The sequence below is a fragment of the Chelonia mydas genome, chromosome 13, assembly GCF_015237465.2.
Source record: "Chelonia mydas isolate rCheMyd1 chromosome 13, rCheMyd1.pri.v2, whole genome shotgun sequence".
NCBI classification, from domain to species: domain Eukaryota; kingdom Metazoa; phylum Chordata; order Testudines; family Cheloniidae; genus Chelonia; species Chelonia mydas.
The window spans coordinates 7,368,786-7,394,026 of NC_051253.2; the positions used below are offsets into that span (position 1 = coordinate 7,368,786).

General features: G+C 42.4%; 1 protein-coding gene across 1 annotated transcript in view; it reads right to left on the reverse strand.

Annotated features, from left to right (window-relative positions):
- Window positions 1-5,574: 5,574 nt before the first annotated feature.
- Window positions 5,575-25,241, reverse strand: part of NTSR1 (neurotensin receptor 1) — a 100,210-nt gene continuing 80,543 nt past the window's right edge. The window contains exons 3-4 of the mRNA XM_007059870.3: window positions 13,589-13,679; window positions 5,575-6,791 (exon numbers count right to left, since the gene is read on the reverse strand). Of these exons, the coding sequence (XP_007059932.2) occupies window positions 6,542-6,791; window positions 13,589-13,679 (341 nt within the window). The 3' untranslated portion in view covers window positions 5,575-6,541. The remainder of the gene's footprint in view (window positions 6,792-13,588; window positions 13,680-25,241) is intronic.

The following is a 25,241-nucleotide window of genomic DNA, read 5'->3' on the forward strand; positions in this document are numbered from 1 at the left end:
TCCCAGATGATCCTTCTGTTTAGCTCAATTTTTAAAGGGCAAAGTCATTGAAGCAAAATCTCATGCACTTTACAAAAAGACAAGATCAGCAGAGCATTAAAACACTAATGAGCGCTGGACTTTTGGTGATAAAGTCTTGTCGAGGGGATATTCCTGACTAGTTTAATGACACTAGAAATCTGATTTCACACACTGACAAAATGGATGACACTGTCCAGAACACTGCAAAGGTAAATGAAAGCTTAAAATTACATTTAAAGAGGTTGCCTGGCAAAGTCACTTAGAATCCATGCGAGCATTTCACATCTGTGGGTTCCAAGGCTTCTTTGAATGGAAATGAGCATTGCACATCACTAGTAGGAAATGCACATAGATCCAGCGTCTCACAGACGCGCTCTCTCCTCTGTCCCTATATATAATTTAGAAGTAAACAAGTATATGAAACAAAAATAAGGATGAGTGAATTAATTATGCCCAGTGTCAAGCCCACTCCAACTTTATCAGTTTTAGAGTTCAGTTCATCCCCAAACCTTAGGTTAGTAGAGACTGTGGTTAAAAAGGAGCAGAAAAGGAAACAGAGAAAAATTCTAATAAAGATCATTTGAATGTACCATGCAATCTGTACCATTTTCTTGCAGCAACCAGTGTTCTTTTCTCTATAATACACAGTGCGGGCTTCTCTTTAGCTAGAAAAAGATGAGTGCTTGTTTTAAATTGAGTCTTGAAACCGCATGCTCACTCCCATGAGTTTCTGAATATGCCAGAACTTTGGGGTCTGAAATTATGTTCCAAACTGGAACTTCCCCGTTTCCAGACATCCAGATTTGGCCAGTTGAAAAAGATTTGGCCTGCAATTGCAAATCAGGGCTTTTGATTTGGGCCTGTCTCTGTTTTAGAATGCAGGAACAAAGGTTTGTGAACCAGAAAAACGATTGGGCACGTTCACAAAATCTTTTATCTCCTCAAGGTTAGTCTGTCCCTACTAAGAATCCATCAAGGTTTGTCCCAAGTTGAGCTCTTTCCCATTTTTGTGCCAAATCAAAGATAAACATATCAGCCGCTCAGAATTACAAGGATATCTGGGTATATCTCACTTAATCATTTTCCTCTCTCGGGCACAGGTGCACCTCGGTCCCTCCTATTCTCTGCATGTGGCACATAATCATCTAGCCTTCTGTGGGCTGTAATATTTTGGTCTAATTTCAGCTGTTGGGGTTAGTGTGCAGGTGCTAACTGGTGTTGGTGGCCTGTAGTATATAGGAGGTCAGACAAGAACACCTGGTGGTCCCACCTGGCCTTAAACTCTATGATGCTATAACAATATTCTCAGTGCTGCTGTAACCCACAAGAGAAAATCTAGGACAAGCACCTCAGGCAAGACTGATTTTCATGCCGGGCTTTTATTCTCTCTACCGATTGAAGAATGGATAATCAAGCCTGTTTTGGCGGATTGGTATTTACCAGGAATACTAATGACGTTTAACATCTCAAGAATGATTTGGTGTAGAATCGGTGTTTCAAATGCACCTGAGTTAGATTGATAAGTCCCACTGAAAGTCGACTGGACTTGTTCTAACTTCCCTAGGCACTTTCGAAACCCCACCCTTAAACTGTGCAGCTCCTGTTAGAGGTGTGGCTAAAACAATCCTGAGGCCACTCCCAGGATCAGAAATATGGGCTCTTGTCCACTAGGTCCAGAGTTCAGTCTATGAGGTTGTGACTCATCTTCCCTCTACTCAAACAATGTAATAGGGAGGGCAGTTTTTAGATCTGCAGGCTGAGTTTGGTGAGATTCTTCAGGGAATATGGCCGCAGCCAGCGTGCACATTACTTGCTGCCATTCAGGTTATTTTTGCAGGGCTCTTAATCAGCTGGAAGCAGCTTCTAACGATGCTGGCATGGCTGCGACACATCCTGCTACTGTATTATCTCTGCCTATCCCTGGGGTAAGGCCCAGCTGCACGCCTGGTGACATTCTGTCTACCAACACTGTTTGTTAACGTCAATGGGACTTCCATGGTAGCTAAATTTCCATGTTCTGCGCTGATTGCTAAAATTACAGAATTATTTTTGTCTGTATTCATTTTTTTCCTAAGCATTCGAGGCGAAAAGACTGATCAACTACAGGAATAGAGTTCTCGTCCATGAAACGATACAGACAGACAAACAGCAGGTATCCTGCTTGGATCCTGACCTGCAACTTCTGCAGTCTGGACTTAAACAGGTCTCTTTTGTGAGAGCAAATAATATCTTACTGTCAGTTATTTCTGGGCGCAATTTAGGTCCTTTAGACATTAAATTACCTGCTTTGGTAGCATAAATGATTTAAATTGTTCATGCAGCCAGAACTATTTGCAACTCGAAGGCCCAGTTAGGCTGAAAATTTGGTTCCTTAGGCTCATTTCTGATCTAAACCAGACAGGTATCCATTACTGTGTGACTTGAAAATAATGATTTAAATGCAAACTTCTTTGAAGCTATATGTATTACAGAGCTCACGGAAAAGCTATGAAGATTAATTATTCAGGGTTTTCAAAAGCACCTTCCAGAGTTCAGCACTCGGCTACCCATTGAAAGTCCTTATATTTCTATTGGCTAATGGGGATTTGCTTTTCTTTTCTTTTTTTGAATTGGGCCTGATCGCTCTTAGCTGCTTTTAAAAATCTCTCCCCTAATGTTTGTACATCATTTTGAAACTATAAAGCATTGTTATAGAAAGTTTCTTCAAGTCTTCCAATACTTTTTTTTAAACTTTCATAAAATATTTTCTTACCTATAATGGTCACACTTTATATTAAGGTTACCTTTATAAATAGTTAATAACGGGTTAATGAACGATGAATGGATATTTCAATAAATGACTGATCAATTGTTAAATACTGTTACAAAATCCAACAGGGCAATAGGTTGCTTATCACTTTGGCTTATAACCATCCATAACACTTTCTACTGATGTCTAACACATACTGCTCATGTTTGTAACATGCTTATAATATCTGTTGATTATTCATAAACCATTTATAAATGAAACCTTCATGTAAAGTGAAACCACCCTACCTTTTGGTTTTTCTAGGTAAATTTAATAAGTAGTGCTTCTAACTAGATGGAAGCCCACTGTATGTACAATAAAGATGCTCATTTAAAAGTAATTTTTGCACGGCTTCTGGGATTACCATGGGAATCGAATAAAAAAAGAACACAAAACAGAGCAGCGCTCACATTTTGGCAAAGTCAAATGAAACTAAACCCAGAAAAATTTCCATTCTAAACTTAGAACCCTTGATTTTCAAGTGGATTTGTATAGCTATAATTTAATAGCCTTTTGATAGCTATGACTTGAAGCTGTGCACGCATTAACTCTGTCACCTAAATCATATGGGACCTAATCCACAGGACACTAGTCCTGTACTAGAAAAATTCAGTGGTGGTCAGAGTATTGGCAACTGACCTTTATCAATCAGGTGGGAAGTTTAATTGGGAAAAGGAGACTAATTTTCAGGAAACCTTTTGGTTCTGTAAAGTTAAAATGGTAAGCCTCTTTCATGTAACAATTAATATTGTAATCAACTGGCTAATATATCTATGGGAGTACCTCTGCCATTTACCCAGTGGAGTCAGGGCTGTTCAGCTGTGTGTCATAGCCCCTACACTGCTATGAGCTATTGGAGATTCTATTGTATTTCACAGGATAGGGGATTCTGCTTTTGAAGCAGAAGGACATAAGTTCTGTCCTCACTGCCACAGGAAATTCTGAGTGGCCATGGTGTGCCAGCATAGCAGCACCTGTTACCACCAAGAAATAATAGTTTCTAAGTGACACTGGACTAGTTCAAGAATTAACTTTGCTTGGAATACCAGACAGTCAGCCTTTCTTTTTCTAATATGATGTGACCCTCTCATTTTTAAGAACAAATCTGCAATTTACTTCCTTCTTATAGCCCATTCAACCCAACACAATTAATCTAAGCATCACTTAGTGACGATCAAAACTTTAGCAAATTGCACTGATTTTCCTAAGATTTAACTTTGTCTGACTGGAATTATTGGTCTGCTTGTCAGGTTTCTGATATAACCATTTGCCCAGGAGACATGATAGCCACACCTGGTAATGTAAGTGAATTTGGCTATGTGCAGGTGGGCCTGGACAGTATTGTGTTAACTTGTGCATAGGTATATACTAGAATATGATGTGGCTGATCACAAGAGCTTGCCACAAGTTGCCCAAACCCTTGTGCTGGTTCCGTTTCACTCAGCTCACCCGGCTAATAGCAGAGTTACTTCTTTAGCTTATTATGTGGGGCCTGTGTTTTTGGTGTATTTTGTTGCATTAGATGGTTGGCTGGTAGAGAGGGGAGCATTAATTCAAACCCTAAAGCTACACAGCCCATTCGGATAAAAGGTTCGCAAATCCAAATCTAGGGTTAGATCTGATCCAAGTCCCACTTTTCCTCTGACCCTAGCTTTGGTTTGCTGCCTGCATGCAGCCATGGTTGAATACAGATTAGCCCCTCACAGCTGGGCTGAACGCCTGTATTAAGCACTCATTTAACAAAGAGGATTTATGTCACAAATTGGTTTGTATGTACGCACCTCCTGTCAGAACATGACCGACTAACAGAGCCAGTCACCTCCTGAGCACCTCTTTGTGGCCAGAGGTCACTCTCTGGTGTCCGGCTACCAACTTCTCCCCTATTCAGGCCCGTTAATAACTCACCATCAACAGGTAATTACAACATTCCCCTTCTGGGGTCCCATTTATTGAGTTCTTACATATTGGACCTTCTGGTCCCAACATTAATTCAGTCACACTCTGCTAGTCAGGGTCTCTAGTAGGAGTTACGCCTCATACTCCCAGGCTTTACCTGACTGAACCTCAGCCCTCTGGTTCTGGCTTCCAGGTCCAAACCCTTCTCTCAATCAGGGCCCTTATTAGGAGCCTCCGGATTACTGCTTCTCCTCTCTGTCACAGCTCCCTTAGATTCAGAGTCTTCCTTGCAGAAACCTTTTACTCACTGCCATTCCCTCCACTCCTACTCCTCTTTCTACTTCATTTTGCCCTCTTGCTGCTCTTTATAGGGCAGTCACCCTAATCTCTCCCAGGAGTGGCTCATTCTGTAATCTGGGTTGGCTAGCTCCAGCCCTTAAGAGGCAAACCATCCTATTACACTGGCCTTTTCAGACCCAACCATTCTCTCTTCTGCCCCTCTAGTCTGGTTTTGGAAATGGGAATCCTGAATTTAAATCATCTTGTTTTCTGTTAATTCTTCAGTTGTGTTATCTGCGGCTAGAGATTGGTAAAGACACCAGTTAAAAAATGACAGGAAATACAGATCATTCAGTCACAGAATAAGCAAATTGCACTAGAGTCTTTTGTGGCCCTTGTACCTTGGACTTGAGCTTGCCCTTTGGGATATCAGCAACCTCTCTAATAAAACAGCTGCAAATTGAGGAAAAACTGGAATAACAGTGGCTAAGAAATCAATCAATTATCTGTGGCCTGCAGAATTCATGCAGGTTGCTCTATGCCTCTCCTTCATCCATTAGCAGCCCTCACTCATCATGGTCCAGGCATTTGCTCACCTCTTGATATGGCTCAACTAACTTTTTACCTTTTTTCAGTGGTAAAAATGGGATTTGGCTATGAAGCAAATGTAAGATTGCCCTCTTATTTGTTTTTAACAATAAGATTTTCCTCGATTTTAGCATTCTAGCCTTTGTCATTATTATTATTATTACTATTTATTATTTTACGTATTTGTGTGATGACCTTGCTGAAAGGACTCAATAGGTATCGAGGCCCCATTGTGCTGGGCATTATACACACACCTAACAAAAAGATGATCCTTGTCCCCTAAGAGCACTGAACGGTGTTTTCCAAGGTGCCATCCTAATCTAGGTAAGGCATTATTGTTATTTTGTTATTTAATATAGGGACACTAAATTGGGTCTCCTGGACACCCTGGTCTAATTAATCAGAATTCAGAATGAGTTCTATAAATAGCCACCTTGCTCCCTGAGTGCTATATTCCCTACTGATTCCATTATTTTCATTCCTCTTTCTTTTATCACCTCTTGGATTACTACTCCCCCCCTCAAAAAATATCCCTTTTCACTCAAAACTGCCTTGCTCCTCATTAACGTCTCAGCTCAGTGCCACCAAGAGAAATGATGTTGAGCTCTTCAACTTTAGCATGGCATCTCTGCACGGAGAAAAGGATGAAGCACAATATGAGTTGCCTAAGCTTGACATTTATAGGCTGAAGAAGTGCTATGGCTTCCCAGGTAACACTGCTTCTGAATCTATGCCGTACCGAAGTTACAGAACGCGTAGACATTATTCACAAGAGGCAAGGCTGATGCTTTAAAATAACCCCAAAGTTACTGGCAGAATGAAGCCTATTTGTTCCAACAAAAATGAGACTGCTAAACACATTCGTGTTACGGTGAATTTAGAGACCATGCGTTAAGGTCACAGAGGTCTCTCTCATGTCCTAAATCCATGGTGAAACACATTCTCCCTTCCTTTGACTTCATTCGGGTCTCAGTATGTTGTTTCCCTAGTGACTTGGCTGGAAAACGTATGGTTGCTAGAAATGCTGTTGGACTTCCTGGTGAAGCTGGGTCTCTTTTTCTTCTTCCTCCACGGCAGGCACAGGAATATGAGCGTGGAGAGGAAGATCTGGCGGAAGTTTGCAGACACCAGGTTGTAGAGGATGGGATTGATGGCAGAACTGACGTAGAAGAGGACATTTGTCAACATGTAGAAATAGTGGTAGAAGTTATAAAGGAACCTGATGGAACAGAACAAGAAGAGAGGAAATTTGAGTGGGGGAGGAGAGTATGAATAACTTACAATTGCAGGGTTGGAGAAAATGGAAGCCAGATTTTCAGCGGATGGGGATTACCATACTGGATATCACCTGTGGGCCATCTAGTCCAAGAGTGGCCAGCACCAAATACTTCAGAGGAACGTTAAAACCCCTCAAAAACCCTAACAGTAGATAGATGTGGGATAATCACCCCCTCACAAACATCTCAACCTAATCCCCTAATACTTAGAAATTGTTTTAAACCTTGAAGCATGTGATTTTTATATCCCACCACGATTTGCCTTGTCTATAGACACACCTGAAATTAAAAAGGCTAGACTGAAACGTTGCCCTACATGATGCACAAATATATGCATGTTTACTACAAAGGCTGCTTAAGTGGGGTTGTCTACACTGCAGTATCTATGGCAGAGCTGAGACATCATAATATATGCTGTCACCTCCTCTCTCAAGCCAGTGAGAACTGCATCGATGCATTGAATCAGTCTCTGTGGTAGAATGAATATATATTTTGAGGAGATATCCATTTTATGGTTGACAATAACAGGATTTTTCAGTGAATTCTGGACATGAAAGATACAAAATAGAGTTTGAGGGTTACAAAATAGAGCTGGTTGAAATTTTTCAGTCCCAAGTGTTTTTTCAATGAAAAATGGCCTTTTTTGGAAACAAACATTTTTGTGTGTCATTAGAAGATTTCCAGATTTTCAGTGAAAGGCTCCAAATCTTTCAGCTTTCAAAACTGAAGAAATGTTTGCTTTTTGCTTGTTTTCAGTTTTCAACTACTGGAAAATATTCAGTTTTTGGTTGTTTTCAGATTTTGAAAACCAGAACATTTTTAGTTTTTCACTGAAAAGCTAGAAAATTTCCATGAGTGTTTTTTTGGGGGTGGGACGGGAGGAGGAGGGGAGAGTTTTGTTTCTTTCAAAAAATGTTTGCGGAAAATATTTAGTGTTTTCTCTCCACCTCTGTTAAAACAAAGTTCTACATAAGGGGCCTGATTCAAAGCTCATTGACGTCAACAGAATTATTCCTATTGACTTCAATGGACTTTGGATGTGGTTCTTGGGAACAACTTTGCTATCTGATGAGGAGCTTGTATCACTGTGATAACATATCTAGTGTTGGTCAATATTTTTTGCACAATTTGTTTTTCATTTTTTTTATGGCCTTTTTCTGAAAATGAAACTTTTTGCTGAAAAATTGACATTGAATTTTTTAAAAATTTTTCCTCAGCATTTCTCGTCAATATCCTCACAGACTTTTTTTAACAAATTATTTTCAAAATCATTCTTGAAAAATTTCATTGACCAAACCCCCACTTTTCAGTCCCTGAGTAGGAAAGACAAGGTAATATCTTTTGAGGGAGTAACTTCTGTTGGTGGAAGAGACAAGCTTTCCAGCTGCACAGACCTGAAGATGAGCTCTGTGCAGCTTGAAAGCTTGTCACTTTCACCAACAGACGGTATGTTAAAAGAGATTACCTCAGCAAACTTCTTAGTGAAATTGTCGACCTGTTTTTCAACCAGGTCTAACTATAACCCATACAGGAGTTCCATCCTGTTCCCATTTTAGTCAACTGCAAAACTTCCATTGCTTATAGGTATGTAGGAACCAGACTATGGCCAGGAACTCATCAGCTTGATAATAAACAGGTGGTTTTAGTGTGATATGCAAACACTGCAAGGCTAGAAGGCACGGGAATGTCTACAGACTGAAGAACTGTGTATAAGATACTGCAACTGCCTTCTCTAATTACTTATGAGAGTTGTCATAGGTATATGCCAAACTTTGTAAAATCAGGACAGTTATTTTTAGTGGCATGAGAGGTTGTGCACCATTCTAAGGCTGTCAACATGATAGCATGAATCCTGATTATAGGGTTTTGCTCTGTGCAAAAGGTTTTTAAGGGTTACGACACACAGACCTCCAGAGAAAACCACAGTCTATTGCAGAACCCACGTCAGTGTCTCTGATTTAATGGCTACAAAGTGCTAGGATATGGTGGCAGCTGAAGGCAGCCAGAGGTGCACTTGTTTGGGAACGTGCACATCTTCCAGACTGAAAGAGCTTGTCACTTAGTTCCTGATGGTGTTAATAATTATAAAGAAAATGTGAAATTCGAGTAGCTTGCAATGCTGGTGCCCTTTGTTCTGGCCACAGGAAGTACTGTGAAAGTAAGTATCCTTTCAAGCAGTTCCTTTCTAAAGATCAACAAATGTTAACTTTGGTCTATTCAGTCCTCTTAACACACTTTAATAGTTTCTTTACTGTGGTTTATTCCTACAGAAATATACAAGATTTCTGACTCATGCACACAGAAAATCTTCACAGGTTCCTCTTCACTAAGGCCACAATTTTCAAGTGACTAGTGATTTTAGGTGCCTTAATTTTTGACTGCCCAACCTGAGACATCGTAAAAGGACTGTCTCAAGGCAGGTACCCACAACCAAGTCTCTTCTGGGGAAATCTTGGTCTCTAAAATCATGAATCCTGTCCAGGATCATACTTCATATTGATTCCCTTTATAAAGAGATTAATAAATGATGAATAGATGTTTTAACAAATGGATAATCAATGGTTATAGATTGCCATAGAGTCCAGCAGGACAATACGTTGCTTATAACCCTCTATAACAAATACTACTCATGTCTATAATTTGCTTATCATTTATCATTTATTAACCAGTTATAAACAGCAATTTAATATGAAGTGAGAGTCTCTGCTTTGTTTTTGTTTCCATAAACATTAACTGAAAAAGGACCCTGGTTCATCTCAGATAGGTTCCTCTTTAGAGCTGGTTTCAGGCTGCTACAGGAAAAAGGATGGATGTATTTAGACAAGCACCATTTGATCATTCCCACAATAAACTGAATAGCAAGATCATCTGAATTAAAGGCACAATTATCGTGCTGGGAGGATGCCACCAGGGTGCAAGCCAGGTTAGAAGAATGCTGGGTGGTGTGTTCTGACAGAGTGGAGTGATTCTTGTGGAGCAGGGGAATAAGCTGATGAGAGACAGCATTTTCAGTAGGAAGGCTCCAGCCACTGGACTAAAATCCCCGGATTACTAGGTGTGAGCAGGTAGAATTCATAGGCATAAATGGCTACGTCACACTACGAGCGAGGGGGGTGAGCCCCTTGCTCATGTACACGTTTGCACAAGCTCAGTGAGATCTAGGGTGGGTGTAAATAGCTGTGTAGCTCAGCGGAGCGAGCACATACCTCCCAGGTTCAGAAGGGTTTGTACTCAGCACAGCTCAGTCGAGCCTCTGCTGTCACAACCAGGGCCACCGCAGCTGTGCTGCTATTTATACTCATGCTAGCTCTCAGCGAGGTAGCATGAGCAGGGGAACCAAACCCCTAGCTCATAGTGTAGGTGTAGTCTAGGTAGTAGGGTATTCATTTGCAGAGGTACAGAGAGCTCCACTGATCTTAATGGACGGTACAGATGCTCGGCATCCTTGAAAATCAGACCTTGTGCTCTTCTGCCTGACCACAGATAGACCTGTGATGTTTTAGCAACCCCAAAACACAGACCTTAAACCCTGTGTGGTAAGAATTGGTGGCCTGTTCCAATCATTACAAATACATCGTTGGTCTGTAGCTATGAGGTATTAATTCAAAAGAACAAGATTTCTCTTGTTCAGACATGGGCATATTTGTGAATGAACTTATGTCAAACCACCATAAGCAATTAATTAATCAGCAATATTGGTAGCTCACCATTCATAATATATCTGTAATTGCAGGACTCCTTAAAATTAATCATCTCTTTTAAAAAATATTAAACTGCAAATGGAACACATCAATCTATGTTAACTGCAGACAAAGTTGTCTATGCCTTTTGCTCGGAGCAAATGTTATTGTTACATAACTGCTTGCTGCTTTAAGTGCTTTTCTTATAGTAAAGTAAACAAGAAATAACAGTTTGCTCCAAAGCATGCCTACGAGTCTGTTTTCTCTATTAAATCTAAAATCCGGTTGTTACCATGGCAGGATATACAATTTGTTTTGGTGGACTGCTCTACTGGAAATCACTGTTTCTTGTGCTTGGAATTTATGAAATTTTAATAATCTCTTAGTTTAGCTGCATTTTAGCATTGCAGAAGTGTCCTCCGCTCCCCTCCTCTTCTATTCACTGCGGGAAACAAAACTCTTTTCAGAGAAGGAGGATGTAATATTGTAAAAGAACTACCTGAGTAATGGTTAAGATCCTTCGCTGAACACATCTCCTGTCATCTTCACCTCAAGGAATCTGGGGCTAGATTTTCAAAAAGTTTAGCTGCACAATTGCATGTGCAAAACGTATGCTCTATTATGTACCTGTTCTGTACATGCAGTTGCCATGACTATGGAAAAAATTGGATAACTGCATGAGCATATAGCTAATAGGATGTATTTGCATGTGCTATTGTCATCTTTTATGTGAGCAATGTCAATACATGTGCATATAAACTAGGTGTGCAATTACAAGCATAATTGCCCACCTAAACTGTCTGAAAATCAGGCCATTGGCCCCTGCAAATGGATGATGATTCCTATATGTTAATTCTGGCCTTTCACTGCTAAACTTAGCAATTAACCTACTCCACTCTTCTCATAGACTTTAAGGCTAGCGGGGACCATCTTGATCATCTAGTCTGACCTCCTGCACACTGCAGGCCACAGAACCTCACCCACCCACTCCTGGAGTAGGCCTATAACCTTTCGCTAAGTTACCAAAGTCCTCAAATAATGATTTAAAGACTTCAAGTTACAGAGAATCCACCGCTTACACTCATTAAAACCAGCAAATGATTCATGCCCCACGCTGCAGAGGAAGGTGAAACACCCCTACGATTTCTTCCAATCTGACCTGGGGGAAATTACCTTCCCAACACCAAATATGGCAATAAGTTAGACCCTGAGCATGTGGGCAAGACCCAGCAGCCGAACACCTGGGAAATAATTCTCTATAGTAACTCAGAACCCTCCCCTCTAGTGTCCCATCTCCAGCTATTTGCTAATATTTGCTAATAGCAGTCACAGATTGCCTACAATGGCCTGTGACCCATCTCATCAAAATATTCCCTCCATAAACTTATCAAGCTTAGTCTTAAAACAAGTAATGTTTTTTGCGCCCTTTACTTCTCTTGGAAGGCTGTTACAGAATTTTACTCCTCTGATGGTTAGAAGCCTTTGTCTAATGTCAAGCCTAAATTTATTGATGGCTAATTATATCCATTTGTTCTTGTGCCAACATTGGCCCTTAAATAACTATTCTCCCTTCTGGGTGTTTATCCCTCTGAGGTATTTATAGAGAGCTATCCTATCTTCCCATAGCCTTCATTTTGTTAGGCCTAACAAGCCAAGCTCATTGAGTCTCCTCTCATAAGGTAAGTTTTCTATTCCTCTAATCATCTTTAGTAGTCCTTCTCTGCACCTACTGCAGTTTCAGTTCATCTTTCTTAAACATGGAAAACCAGAATTGCACGAAGTATTCCAGATGAGGTTTCTCCTTGTATAATGGTAATAACGCTTCCTTATCTCTACTGGAACTACCTTACGTGATGCATCCTAAGATAGCATTAGCCTTTTTCGCAGCTGCATTGCATTGTCAGCTCATAGTTATGCTGTGATTGACCAATACACTCAGGTCTTTCCTCTCCTCTGTGGCTTCCAAATTCTTGTTGTTAGTCCCTAAGTACATGACCTTGAATTTTGCACTGTTAAATTTCAGCCCACTTCTATTACTTCAGTTTCCAAGGTCATCCAAATTTACTTGTATGATATTCCAGTCCTCCTCCGTATTGCAATACCTTGCAATTTTGTGTTATCTGCAAATTTTATTCGCATACTCCCACTTTTTTGCACCAACCTCATTAATGGAAATATTAAATAAGATTGGTCCCAAGACGATTCCTTGAGGAATTCCACCAGTAACCTCCCTCCAGCCCAACATTTTACCTTTCAGCATGACCCATTGTAGTCTCCCCTTTAACCAGTTCCTTACTCACCTTTCAATTGTCATATTAATCCCCATCTTCTCCAATTTAACTAATAATTTCCATGTGGAACTGTGTCATGCTTTACTGAAATCCAGGTAGATTAGATCTACTGCATTTCCTTTATTTAGAAAATTGGTTATCTTCTCAAAGAAAGAGATCAGGTTGGTACCTTTTCTAAAACCAAGATGCATTTGTATGTTGAAATGATGCAGCTATTTTTCTGTCTGTGGATTCTCTCCTATCACCTGGAAAATGTAGCTTTTTAGAACTAAATTTTGTTTCGACATGAGCTGCTCCACCTTACACCTAATGTCTCTGGGTCTTAGATGCATACCAACAATCCACTTAGGATGGTTAAAAAATGATCCAACCACGGATTTCTTAGGGACTGGCAGAGGTGAAAACTGGTCACTGTACTAGTAACAGGTGGTAATTTTGTGATTGCCAACATGAGATAATCGGATGCTATTTGAATGCAAGCTAACATTTCCCAGCACATACATCTTTGGGATCCAGCTGTTAAAACCTGTAATAAAAAAATCAAGCTGAAGACAATTTTGAGACCTTCTTAAGTTCTTATTTTCCCTGTAAAACTTCAGGGCCAGATTCGGATCTCCTTATTAAATATCACCATACCCACTACTGACCCCAAAGGTGCTAGTAGTTGAATAACATGGTACTCAGGTGAAGTAAGGGGAGCACAGTCTGGCCCCTAGACCTCTGCAGTGGCATGGTACAATTGCATTCTACTTCAAAATAATGACTCACTCTGTCCAGTGATCTGCTGGAACATAGCAAAACATGAGACGCCGAACGTGATAAGGAAGCCAGCAGACCACGAAGGCAATCACAACAGCACCTGCAAGGTACAAACATTTCCATTATTTTTTTACTGGAAATAAAAAAGCGATCAGTTTTTGTGCACGTTTAACACTGTTTTCGTTTAAAAGCACCAGAATGATCCTATGTGCCATTGTGCTATTAACAGCCCCAGAGGGATAACCGTGGCTTTTATCTTTTATGGTAGAACAAGGGTAATGGAAATAACGGAAATTGGTTACAACCCATGGGGGAGGAGTGGGGTATAAATAGAAGAAAAGAGGTCTAATGCATGAGAAGGCAGTAACGGACGCCTCACATTGTCTAGTTCAGACTCTACATCAAGCAAAATCTGTCTCCATGTTGACTGTATTTATATTTTATCTAACAGAAATAACCATAGCACTTTTTTCATCCAGTGGCACATAGAATAAGGAATACCACGACCTCAGTAGTTCATAGCACATACCTGTGTTCCACGTGTATAAAGCCATTGAATTATCAGGAGTCCCATTGTGTTACTGATCATCAAATGATTTCTAAGGATGATTTAGCTCTTTGGGGCAGGACCCATCTTTTTGTTCTGGTTGGACAGCACCTAGGGGTCCTGGTGCATGACCACAATCCAAATAATGCATAATAATACTACTGATAAAATCAATAATCAGGTGTATCTATCAATGGTAATGTTTTATTCCTGAGGGACACCTTTTCAGCAGGAGTTTGCAATACACCAGTCACCACACACTCGATTAGATTTGTCAAAGTAGAAACGGTGACAGTTCTGCTGGAAACCTTGTGACATGAATGCAGTGGCATAGGTAGAGTCTCTTTCTGATGAGCACAGAAGTCCATTTTAAGATGTGATCTTTCAATATGTTATTGTAGCAGGAATAAAATTTTTATTCCAGATCCACTGATTGACTGAGGGAATTCTATGGGTGTAACCCTAACAGCATCCTGAGGCTCATTGGTATTGGATCATTGGAAAACTAATCACACTGATCATTAATATTCTTGCATGGTGTATGTACAGTAAATGCCCAAGGGACCATACAAAGGAAGGAAGGAAGGAAATGTGGAACTAAAACATGTTTATCAGACAAGTCTGGGGAGTGGGGAAACAGGTTTCTCCTAGACAAAGGACAAGCCTATGCCTCCAGCCAGGTGTCATCAGAGTCAATTAGCAATCACATGGCAAGTGGCCATTTATTTGCATCTAGAGGGCAGGAACAGATCAATTTACATTTTAGCAAACACCAGCATGGAAAGAAACCAGCACAGAACTTCCTTCCCCATCAGACTCCATGTCTCCTTCCTCATAGCTGGAATGACGTTTATTTTGGGTGGGAACCTTCAGAAGAATTTATTTCAAAGGTTCACTGAACTATACAAGAGAGAGACAAAGAACCCCAAGTTATCCTTCACCTTGGAAGACAAGGGGAACCAGCACCCTGTACTTCTGTGGAAGGTCCTAATTGAGACACAGTCAGCCAGGCTGGACAAAGAGTGATTGGTGAGAGAAACCATCGTAAATAAAGGCTGTACCTTGCTAGATTAAGTTTTAGATTTTGATGCATGTTCTTCACTTTTATTTGCTTGTAACCACCTCAACCTTTATTTCTTTTACTTGGCATCACTTAACCTATGTCCTGTTGTTAATAAACTTGCTTTGTTTTAATTGAAACTAATCCAGTGCTGTATTTGAATTGAAGCGATTATTAATCCAGTTAATGAGGCAAGCTGCTGGGTACTGACTCTTTAAAAAGCAAACAAACCTTATTATTCCTCTGAATGGCTCAAGAATGGGCTGGACATTGCAGAGCACACAGTTTGGGGGAACTCTGGGTTTGGGGTTTTATTGGAGTCACTTGGCTAGTAGTAACCATTGCTGGTAGATACCAGAGTGGGGCTGGGGTGTAACAAGCAGGCTGCAGGAATAAGAGCACTGAGTCAGAGCTGCTAAACACACAAGCACTCAGTGCTCACTTATTTTCTGGCTGTCAGCATCCAGGCTGTGAGCCACAGCAGCAGAACATTTAAGGCACCCAGAGTCACGGGGCAGGCAGTGACACAACCCCTCACTGGTCTGGATCGCACCCAGAATGCGACAACAGTATATTACATTTGTCTGATATTCAAGAAAATGCCTCTAGCTAAAAGGGAAATCCTAACGTGGAGTTTAGAATCTCTCTAGCAACATCTCTACTGATGAGAAAGAAAGTATGTGTGAAAAGCCGGGGGCTCTCTACAATCAGAATGCATTTCATTATACGGTGATCTAGGGACAATTCCCAGACAAACCAAAAAAATTTCCATCAAGAGACACAATTAAGGCTACAAAGTACTTTAAAAACAAGTTTAATAGCATTTTAGGGCCTAGGTGTCCCCTCACTTTAACTGAATTACTCCTGATTTACACTGGTAAGTGGGACTAGAATCATGTCCTTGGAAGTTTTCCAAAATAAAGCAATCAGACCTTCCTGAAATTCATGAAAATTGCAATTCAGATTCCACCAGTAGCCCTGACTGTGTTCCCCAAGTCAGTTAAAAATGCTTCCATTTAGACCTGATCCAAATCCCACTGAAATCAATGGGAGTCTTTCAATTGACTTTGATGGGGTTTGGATCAAGCCCTTTATCACATGTCTGAAATTATTTCTTGACATCAACCCAGGACCTTGGTAGCTTGGTATTTTGTTTTATGAGGCTCAGAGTTATGGCTGTTAGTCAGTCAGTCCGTGTTGACTGCACAAGTGCTGAAAATGACACGTTTCCTATCAGTCCCCAAAAACGTTCTTTGTTCCTAAAACTTGTTTCAAGCATATGACAGGAAAAATAAACAGAGAAACTCCTTCATGCCAGGAGGATGCAGCAGTGACTAATTCCTTTGGTCTAGCACAGTTAGTTCTCCTGCTGCTTTGAAGAGTCTTCCAAAGTGGAGTTGGTTTGTCTGCAAGATGCTGCAGCTGCTCTAATAAAGTTCTAAGGTTAACCGGCTCAGTTTTGATTCATTTGGTTGTAGTCAGAGAACCATGATCATTCTAGTGAGTCTAACCTATAAACAAGGCTAACATAAGTGTAGCTTGTGACACCCGAAAGCTTATGCCTAAATAAATTTGTTAGTCTCTAAGGTGCCACAAGTACTCCTCGGGTTTTTTTGCTGATACAGACTAACACGGCTACCACTCTGATAAGTGTAGCTGTTAACTGAGCAACTTTTATATATTGAACAATAGGCTCTCACAGAGTGAATAGATAAAGCTGCAGGAGGGACCAGGAAACCAAAGTGGTTGGGACTGCTGGAGTTCTTGAGGGTATTTCCTCATTGAACCAACATTCTCTCCTGTAGGAGCTGAGATGGCTCCAATGGAAGCCAATGGGGAAACCCATTGACTCATCCAGAGTAGCATCAGGCCCACAAGAGCTATGGCTCAGATGTTGTTGCAGTTGTATCTGGGCTATCTACAGTTCTGTCAGAAATACAGCTTATGTCTGAGGTTTTTTTCGAAGATACCTTATGGATTTAAATGCTCAACTCTCATTCATTTTAAACTCAGGCTAAATGTGAATCATTAGGCTCTGCAGTCATGACATGGCGGTGATGGAGGCACCTACCTTTAAATGTTCTGAGCAATTGATTCAACACAATTTAACCACTTCCAAACATCACCCTCTCCAGGCATTGAGACTTTCACAGTAGCTTCTCCTCCCCTCCCTGGTGCCAGCAATTCTCTCCAGTACTCCTCCCAGCCTCAAATCCTCAGACGGCTTTGGAGTGGAATAAGAATCACATTGCAATCCACACCTAGGAGATAACCTCTGTAATGACCAATGATAATCTTTCCCCACCAACTGCTGAGGGATAATTCAGAGGGCCTGATCCTGTCACGTGCTGGGTGCCCTCCATACACCTTTTTGAGGAACCTCATCAGATGAGACCCAAAAGTCAGAGGCGGAAGCTGGTAGAGCAGCTGCAGAAGCAGCTGTAGCAGGGACTGATGGATGCTGATGATTGACTGGAAATTGTCTCCCCTCTGCTGTGCGTTCCAACCCTCCTCCTTCCCAGTCTCCTCACCTCAGCCTCATTCCACACCTGCCTCTCTTATCCTTTCTTCCTGCCTTGGCCCTGCCACCTCCCTCTCTTCAATGCTTCCCTCCCTTCCTTTGTCTTTCCATCTACTAATCCCCAGCCTCCCGAACCATGGTACATGACATTTCCCATCATCCCTCAGTTCACTCTGCTTGTGTGTTCTTCCCCCTCTCCCCCCCAGTGTCTGTCCTGCCTATTTAGATTGTAAGCTCTTCAGGGCAGGGACTGATTCCTACTCTGTGTCGGGGCAGTGCCTGTCACAATGGGACCCCAATGTTGGTTATGCTCTAGTCACTAGCATAATAAACATGATTAATAATTTTAAAAAGTGAGCAGGGAAAGAGCTTCTTTTCCTTTCGAGGTTTTAGCCAAGACACAATGGAAAATAACATGCAACATTAACGAATCGTGGACGATAAAGCCCAGTTGGTGGGTGCCTTTGTTAATCTAGATTATTTTAAAATCAGGAAATCAAGGGAAAGATTCTTTTCTTACAATGCATATTTCCAGCGCTGTAAGAAATGATAGGTGTCTGGCAGAATCCCAGCAGGAAACCTCAGTCAAAACAGCATAAAATAACAGCCATGGAGAAAAATCAGAGCTAAATATAGCCATCATATTGCTTTTCATCCCAAATGTGCTTTACAGATGGTAAGGGCCAAATTGTTCCTGGCCTTTATGTGGGCTCCTATGGGGATGGTAGACAGGAAAGATTCCTTTGAGGCCTATATAACAGCCAACTGCAGTCTGCAGCCTCTGTATTCAGGGAGGCACCCCTTTTCCCTGGGTGTGAACAGTGCCCCCAAAGAGTGGGGACTTGTCCCCAACACTTTCCTCTTCACCAACAGGGCTGGTGCACAGAGGGGAATATGATGTGCCTTATGAGGGGGCACAGCAGCAGCCATGTTCCTCCTAGAGCAGTGGTTCCCAAAGTAGGGGCGCTGCTTGCTCAGAGAAAGCCCCTGGCGGGCCGGGCCGGTTTGCTTACCTGCCGCGTCCACAGGTTTGGCCGATCGCAGCTCCCAGTGGTCGTGGTTCACTGTTCTAGGCCAATGGGGGCTGCGGGAAGTGGCGCGGGCTGAGCCCTGGAGCACCCATGGAGTCGATGCCTATGGCTTGAGCTGGTGATAAGTTGGCCCTCAAGTATCTTCTCAGTGTATGCGCAACGGGCCTCAGGTGGCACATGACCAGGATTCATCACCGAATTTTGATCATTCGCTTCCCCAGCCCAGGACAGGTACTGACGGGGAGAATGACGTGAATGCCGATCGCCTCCCACCCCCACCCCACTCCCACTCTTGACTATGAGCTGGCATCAAGGCTCAGAGGAGATGATGTGCGTTGGTTGGAGGCATGTGATTTTCTTAATTAAAAGTACAGCTACACGATGCACTGAGGCTGGAAGAGGGGTACATTTGCAGAGGCTAGCTGTATTCCCCTGGGGCATCTGAAGACCTTTCACGGATGCTGCAAAAGCCATTAATTTTGATAAGGTTTTTGAGAAAGGTAGGGTGTATGTTCCTGAGAGAAAGCTAGAGGATCTGTTATTGCTCTTTCGGCTGAATGAATTCATTATTTTGATGTGATTATTTTTTGGCTGCTGTGTGGTCACTGTTTGCAATTGTAGCTCTAATGAACTCTTAGGGCACCTAGAGCTTTGTGATTTAAATCTAAAGAAATAACAAAATTAATAAATCCAATGAGGGCCTGATCCTGCCTTACTGGATCCTGACCATAGGAGCTTTGCCATTTACTTTGGTTGCTGCAGGCGCAGACCTCAAATGAGACAAGGTGAGGGAGAAGTGGGGCACTCTAGCGTCTTTTTAAAACCATCTTCAAAATCTTGAAGAGGGTGTGAAGTCATTTCTTCACAGTGGGAGGCAACAGGTGTCAGTTCCTCTCAGCCATCCTGCAGCACACACAAGAAAAGGACGTTTGAATAGTTGCAAAGTTCAGAGTGACACTGATAACTCCCAGGGAATTCATAGGCGGACTGAGACCCCATCTTCAACTCCTGCTGTGGTAAGAGTTAAAAAAAAAATCCAGTAAACACAGATATTTCTGGTTTCAGAGTAGTAGCCGTGTTAGTCTGTTTTCGCAAAAAGAAAAGGAGTACTTGTGGCACCTTAGAGACTAACAAATTTATTTGAGCATAAGCTTTTGTGAGCTACCGCTCACTTCATTGGATGTAGCTCACGAAAGCTTATGCTCAAATAAATTTGTTCATCTCTAAGGTGCCACAAGTACTCCTTTTCTTTTTGCAGATATTTCTGTGAGTGAAAAGCAACACACATCAGCCAGACTTGCTTTCTCCTGTAGAGCTGGGGCTATTTCCCTCAGCTGTGCCTTTTCCTTTACTTAGCAAAATTCACTAAAGCATGAATCACAGTTACTGCTATGCTCCTTCAAGTTTCCCAGTTATTCTGTATGGTAGCATTCAGCCAGCAGCAGCTGTCCAGGACCAGCTGTATTGTGGTCTGCCCTTCACAGAGCAGAGAGAGAATTAGACAACAGGTGTCCTAAAGGCTCATAACAAGATGGACCGAAATTCTGTAGCAAAGTGTCTGGATTCTACAACACTCTAGTGTAGCAGACTGGACGTTTTGTGACAGCTCCTCTGAATTAAAAAAATGGAGCATTTTTACTGCATTTGAAAATAAATGATTTGCTCATTTATGTATCATCTGTGCGATTCATTTTGATATTAAATCTAATGTATTTATGTTGCCCCCATGTATACTAACACTATATAACACCATTGTAGAAGCTGTCAGGAAGAAAACAGAAGTTTTGTAAAGGGCCTCCAAAAGGTGTTACTTGTATGTATGCATGTTTTTACATACACACACAGTTTTCAGGTGCTAACACAGGGGTGGGCAAACTACGGCCCGCAGGCTGCATCTGGTCCGCGGGACCGTCCTGCCCGGCCCCTGAGCTCCTGGCCCAGGAGGCTCACCTCCGGCTCCTCCCTTGCTGTCCCCCCTCCCCTGTAGTTATGCCGCCGCGTGGGCAGCGGGGCTGCGAGCTCCTGCTGCTCTGAGAGGCATGGTAAGGGGCTGGCGGCAGTGAACAAGTTGGGTAGGCGGTCCCGGGGGGCAGTCAGGGGACAGGGAGCAGTTGGATGGGGCTTGGGAGTCCCGGGGGGCCTACCTGGGGGTGGGGGAGGGATGGATAGGGGGCAGGGCAGTCAGATGACAGGGAGCAGGGGGGGTTTGGATGGGTGGGCGGTTCTGAGGGGGGCAGTCAGGGGGTGGGAAGTGGGCGGGGGCCAGGCTGTTTGGGGAGGCACAGCCTTCCCTACCTGGCCCTCCATACAGTTTCGCACCCCGATGTGGCTCTTGGGCCAAAATGTTTGCCCACCCCTGTGCTAACAAGTGCTTTAAAAATGGTCCCCAATAGACGCTTTTGGAGCAAGGTTTAACACTTGTGCCCACACTGGTTTTAGCCTTATTAAGATATTCTTATGGTTTGATTTTAAATCCCAGATATGCAGCATCTCAAAAAAAAAAATGTTTTTCTACTGTGCTATTTATGATGTGTGGCATTGTGCATCTCAGCTGAGAAGGCCCTGCCCTGTATTTGTCACCCTTAATACTTATGTTTCAACTTTATTATGAACTGGATCAAGAATACATAGGGTGGCAAGCCAGCCCATCTCCAGCCACTCCCTGGGGTCCAATTCCAAACAGGGGCACATGTCAGTTTTCATCTAAAAAACATTGAGTAAAAAACCTCCCCTTTTATCCCCCTCTCTTTCAGAAACCTAATGCCCCTTCTCTTTTCTCACACCTTGTTGAGCTAGGTGCTTACCAGGGAAAAGAGATGGGTTGTAAAAGGAATGCTGGATAAAGTAGATATTTAAACAATTTCTGTTGGATCAAAGACAATCATTTTGATTCATTCAGGGATTTCTTCTAGAGGAGGCAGAGACTGTTGATTACATGTCGCAGTTCAGCTTGGGTGAGCCCCCAACGTGTTGTGTTCTCCAAGAGAAATAGATGAGGTTGAGAGAGTTCATTTAATATCACAGCAGAGTAACAAGCGCTAAAGCAGAGCACACGGGATGACAGTGCCCTGGGGACTGACTCAACAGGAAACATTACCTTCTGCACCATGGTGTTGATCTGAAGCCCATTAAAGTTATTGGGCACCCTTCCACCAACTTCTGTGGGCTTTGGATCGGACCCCCTGGGTGCCTGCATAGGGTACACTCAGGAATAAAAGGTGGGCAGGTTTCACAGTCTTGTGGGAAAGGTGGATTACAACAACATTGAATCAGCCTGTGGGTGACCCGCAGGAATGGTGTTCACGGGCCTGGAAATGGATTTTCTCTCTCTGTCATTTTTATGTTTTTAAAGACGGTCTGTCCTTTATTCCCCAAATTGCTATTTCCTTATTGAAAGAGACCGGGCCCATTATCTCTGCCCCTGAAGCAAAGGTGCTCCCAGCTGAGTCACACCGGCACAGCGAATGACCGTTTATCACATCGAAACAAGCACCACTCTTGTTCCTAGTGAACTCAAGGGCTGCTTTGAAATTGAGTTTGATAGGGGCAGGATCGGGCCCATAAAATGCGGCTATTTCCACATATGAAGACAATATGCTTCAACATCTGTAAGCAGAGCCACGGTGAACCAGAGCGGGGAGAAGCCAGACACAATCCCCTTGGAACTGAGAATGCCTGGCTTTGGCTTTTTATTTTCTTTCTACCCCATTTCTACATCTAACTTATTATTGAAAATCAGTTCAGTCCTTAAATGATTGCATCCGGGGTTTTCTGTTCTTTCTTAAACTAATTACAGCTTTATTTTTCCATCTGTTTAAAATGAATTACAAGAGTTCAGCGCTACGGCTGCTGCAATATTAGCTTTTAGCCATATTTTGCCTCTAATACTTTGGCTGATTTTTTAAAATTAAATCTGCAATTTTGAAAACGACCTCAGGGGGATTTAGATGGCCAATTCCTATTAACATTAATTACACCCCAATCCCTTAGGCAGTTTTAAAAATCACAGTCTAGAAGTTTATTAAACCCTTTAAGCAAACTATGAGATGAACACATAAAGCATCCATACAAATCTGCATTTGACAGACAGACTGAAGGTCTAGTAGAGTATTGTCTGATAAATATTCAGTGAATGAATGTATACAGAATGTAGCAAACCTTTGTTCTGCGTTGTGAAATCTAAACTGTTTTAAGACACAGTTATACATTCTATTCCTCATTAGAATTTTAACTTTGTAGTAGGGATGCCCAACAAAATAAAAGGCAAATATATACAGTACTAACTCCGTATCAGTTGTTCTATTGAAACATATCCTACTAGGTAGTGCAAAGACAAAAGAAATGTTTAGAGGAAGAAAGCGGCAGACAAACAAAAGAAAGCATAGGTTGTTTAGTGTGCAGGAAGCCCTGCAGAGGAAGCTATGAATTTTGATGGATTTTTTTTTTATTTTGTAAAAGAAGATTTAAAAGATGCCAGTCTTGATTTTCTCAATAACATGCTAAACTAGATATGAAGTTAATTTAGGGAGATAATTGTATTCGCTTACACACAGTATTTTATCTTAGCCTGTGTTTATCCTGCAGTGACAGGGAGATGGTCTAATGACCTAGCAGGGTTTTTCCATGTCTAACTTCTATGAGTACTCACAGTCTGTTAGTATAAACCTGGGAAAATGAATGGTCTCTAGAAAGGCACTGACCGACATGCAATGGCCTCCATTCTCAGTCCGTGTGCTGAGGGCAGGAATTACAGGAGGCCCTTTAAACCACCTTTGTGCTCCACGTATTCTGGGGACATTTGGGAGCTTGTGTGGCTCCCAGCACTTGTTAAAGCAGTCTTGGGGGTGCTCTAACTGATCCTCTGAACCTAAAAGGTTCACTCTGGGCCCTGGGAAGCAGAGAGTTGTTGGAGAGGAGTGTGTTTGGCTGGAGCTCCTCCATAACTCACCCTGCCACTCTCAGCTCAGTTTGCCCCCAAACTTTCTGCACTGGGGGCCACAACTCTACAACCTGCTTGTGCCAGGGGTATGCCCCAGGGCTTGTTTCTGTGCTTTGACTGGCCCTTTGTGCCACCACAGTGGTATAGAGAGGCCTTAATGGACTAGAGATCCTGCCCCTAGAATTTTGTTTATTACTCTCCATTGCTGCTAATACCGTTGCAGGAGCTCAGTGCTAGTTTTCTTTACTGATTCTGTTCAGCTGATGTTGGCAAACCCTGAGTATTTCCTCCCGATCTTTTTGAGCAGCGCTGAAATGAATGTGGCTGGTGGACAGTTGAGCAAAGGCAGAAGCACTTTGGCTATACAGCCATTTTTCCCAGCCTTATCTGAACTAAACATCTCAGCCTCTGGAGGGTTAGTCCATCCGTAGCCATCCATCTCCAACACCTCTCAAGGAATGTGTACTCTGCTATGCAATGACATCTCAGACTGTGTAATGGGGCTTACATTAGGGATTTGCTTCAATGCTGATTTCTGGAGAGGCGGCTTTTATGTATACCCGTTTTATATGCTCACTTAGCTGATGCCTATGGAAAGTGTGTGTTACAGGTCCCCCACTGTGCCGATCCACATGGGATATGAGTTGTTACAGCCCCCAGCTACAGAGCCGGGGCTCGTTAACTCAAGCTGTAGCAATGCATGCTTTTAGTTCTGGAGGTCCCCAGTGTGTCAGCCAAGACGGTGGCCACCACGCCATGACAAGAGAAGATATCACACAAAGAACAACAAATGTTACCATGTTATTTGAGATAAAAGACAGTTGAAAGTGTTAGTGCCAGCAGCGGTCACTAGGAGGTCACTGAATACCGCAATAATTCTTGGAGAACAGGTCATGCTAACTTTGTGCAGTACATTACATGCTTTGCGTAATATTTACACAATTAAATTCATGTCTATATGGGCATGATGCCAGGAGGAGCTGAGACTAGCAGCAGGTGTCAAGAGCCCTCAGCTCCCTTTGAAGTCAGCTGGAATTGAAGACACATGGCATTTTACAAGAGACAACCTTCTGAAGCTGCTACAGAGGATGGCTCACTGGAGTAAGCATCAGGTTTGAAACCTCTAAGTACTCTGGAGCTGCTGATTTCAATTCCAGCAGGGTCGGCTCATTCCTGCCTCCTTCCAAAGTAGATAAACTGAGATAATTGTTTTGGTGTCTTTTAGAGAAGACCTTAGAATTCAAGGGCCCAACCCTCCTCAACCAAGGAGTGCCACTGATTTCACTGGGACTGCTGGGATGCTGGGATTGGGCTCCAAGTTGCCGTGTGGGATTGTGTCACACCAAAGGACCACCTGTTCTCCCTGGCATCCTTAAACTCAGTATCTCATCTCTTCACTGTTGTGCACTATGGGCCTGATCCAAACCCTGATGACGTCAATAGAAAGACTCCTTCTGACATCAGTGGGCTTGGCATCAGGCCCTGTATCAATGATCTGTGTGGCTGTGGCCCATCACCGCAGAGGTAGCTGCATTTCAGTGGGGGAAATGATCCCTATACATAT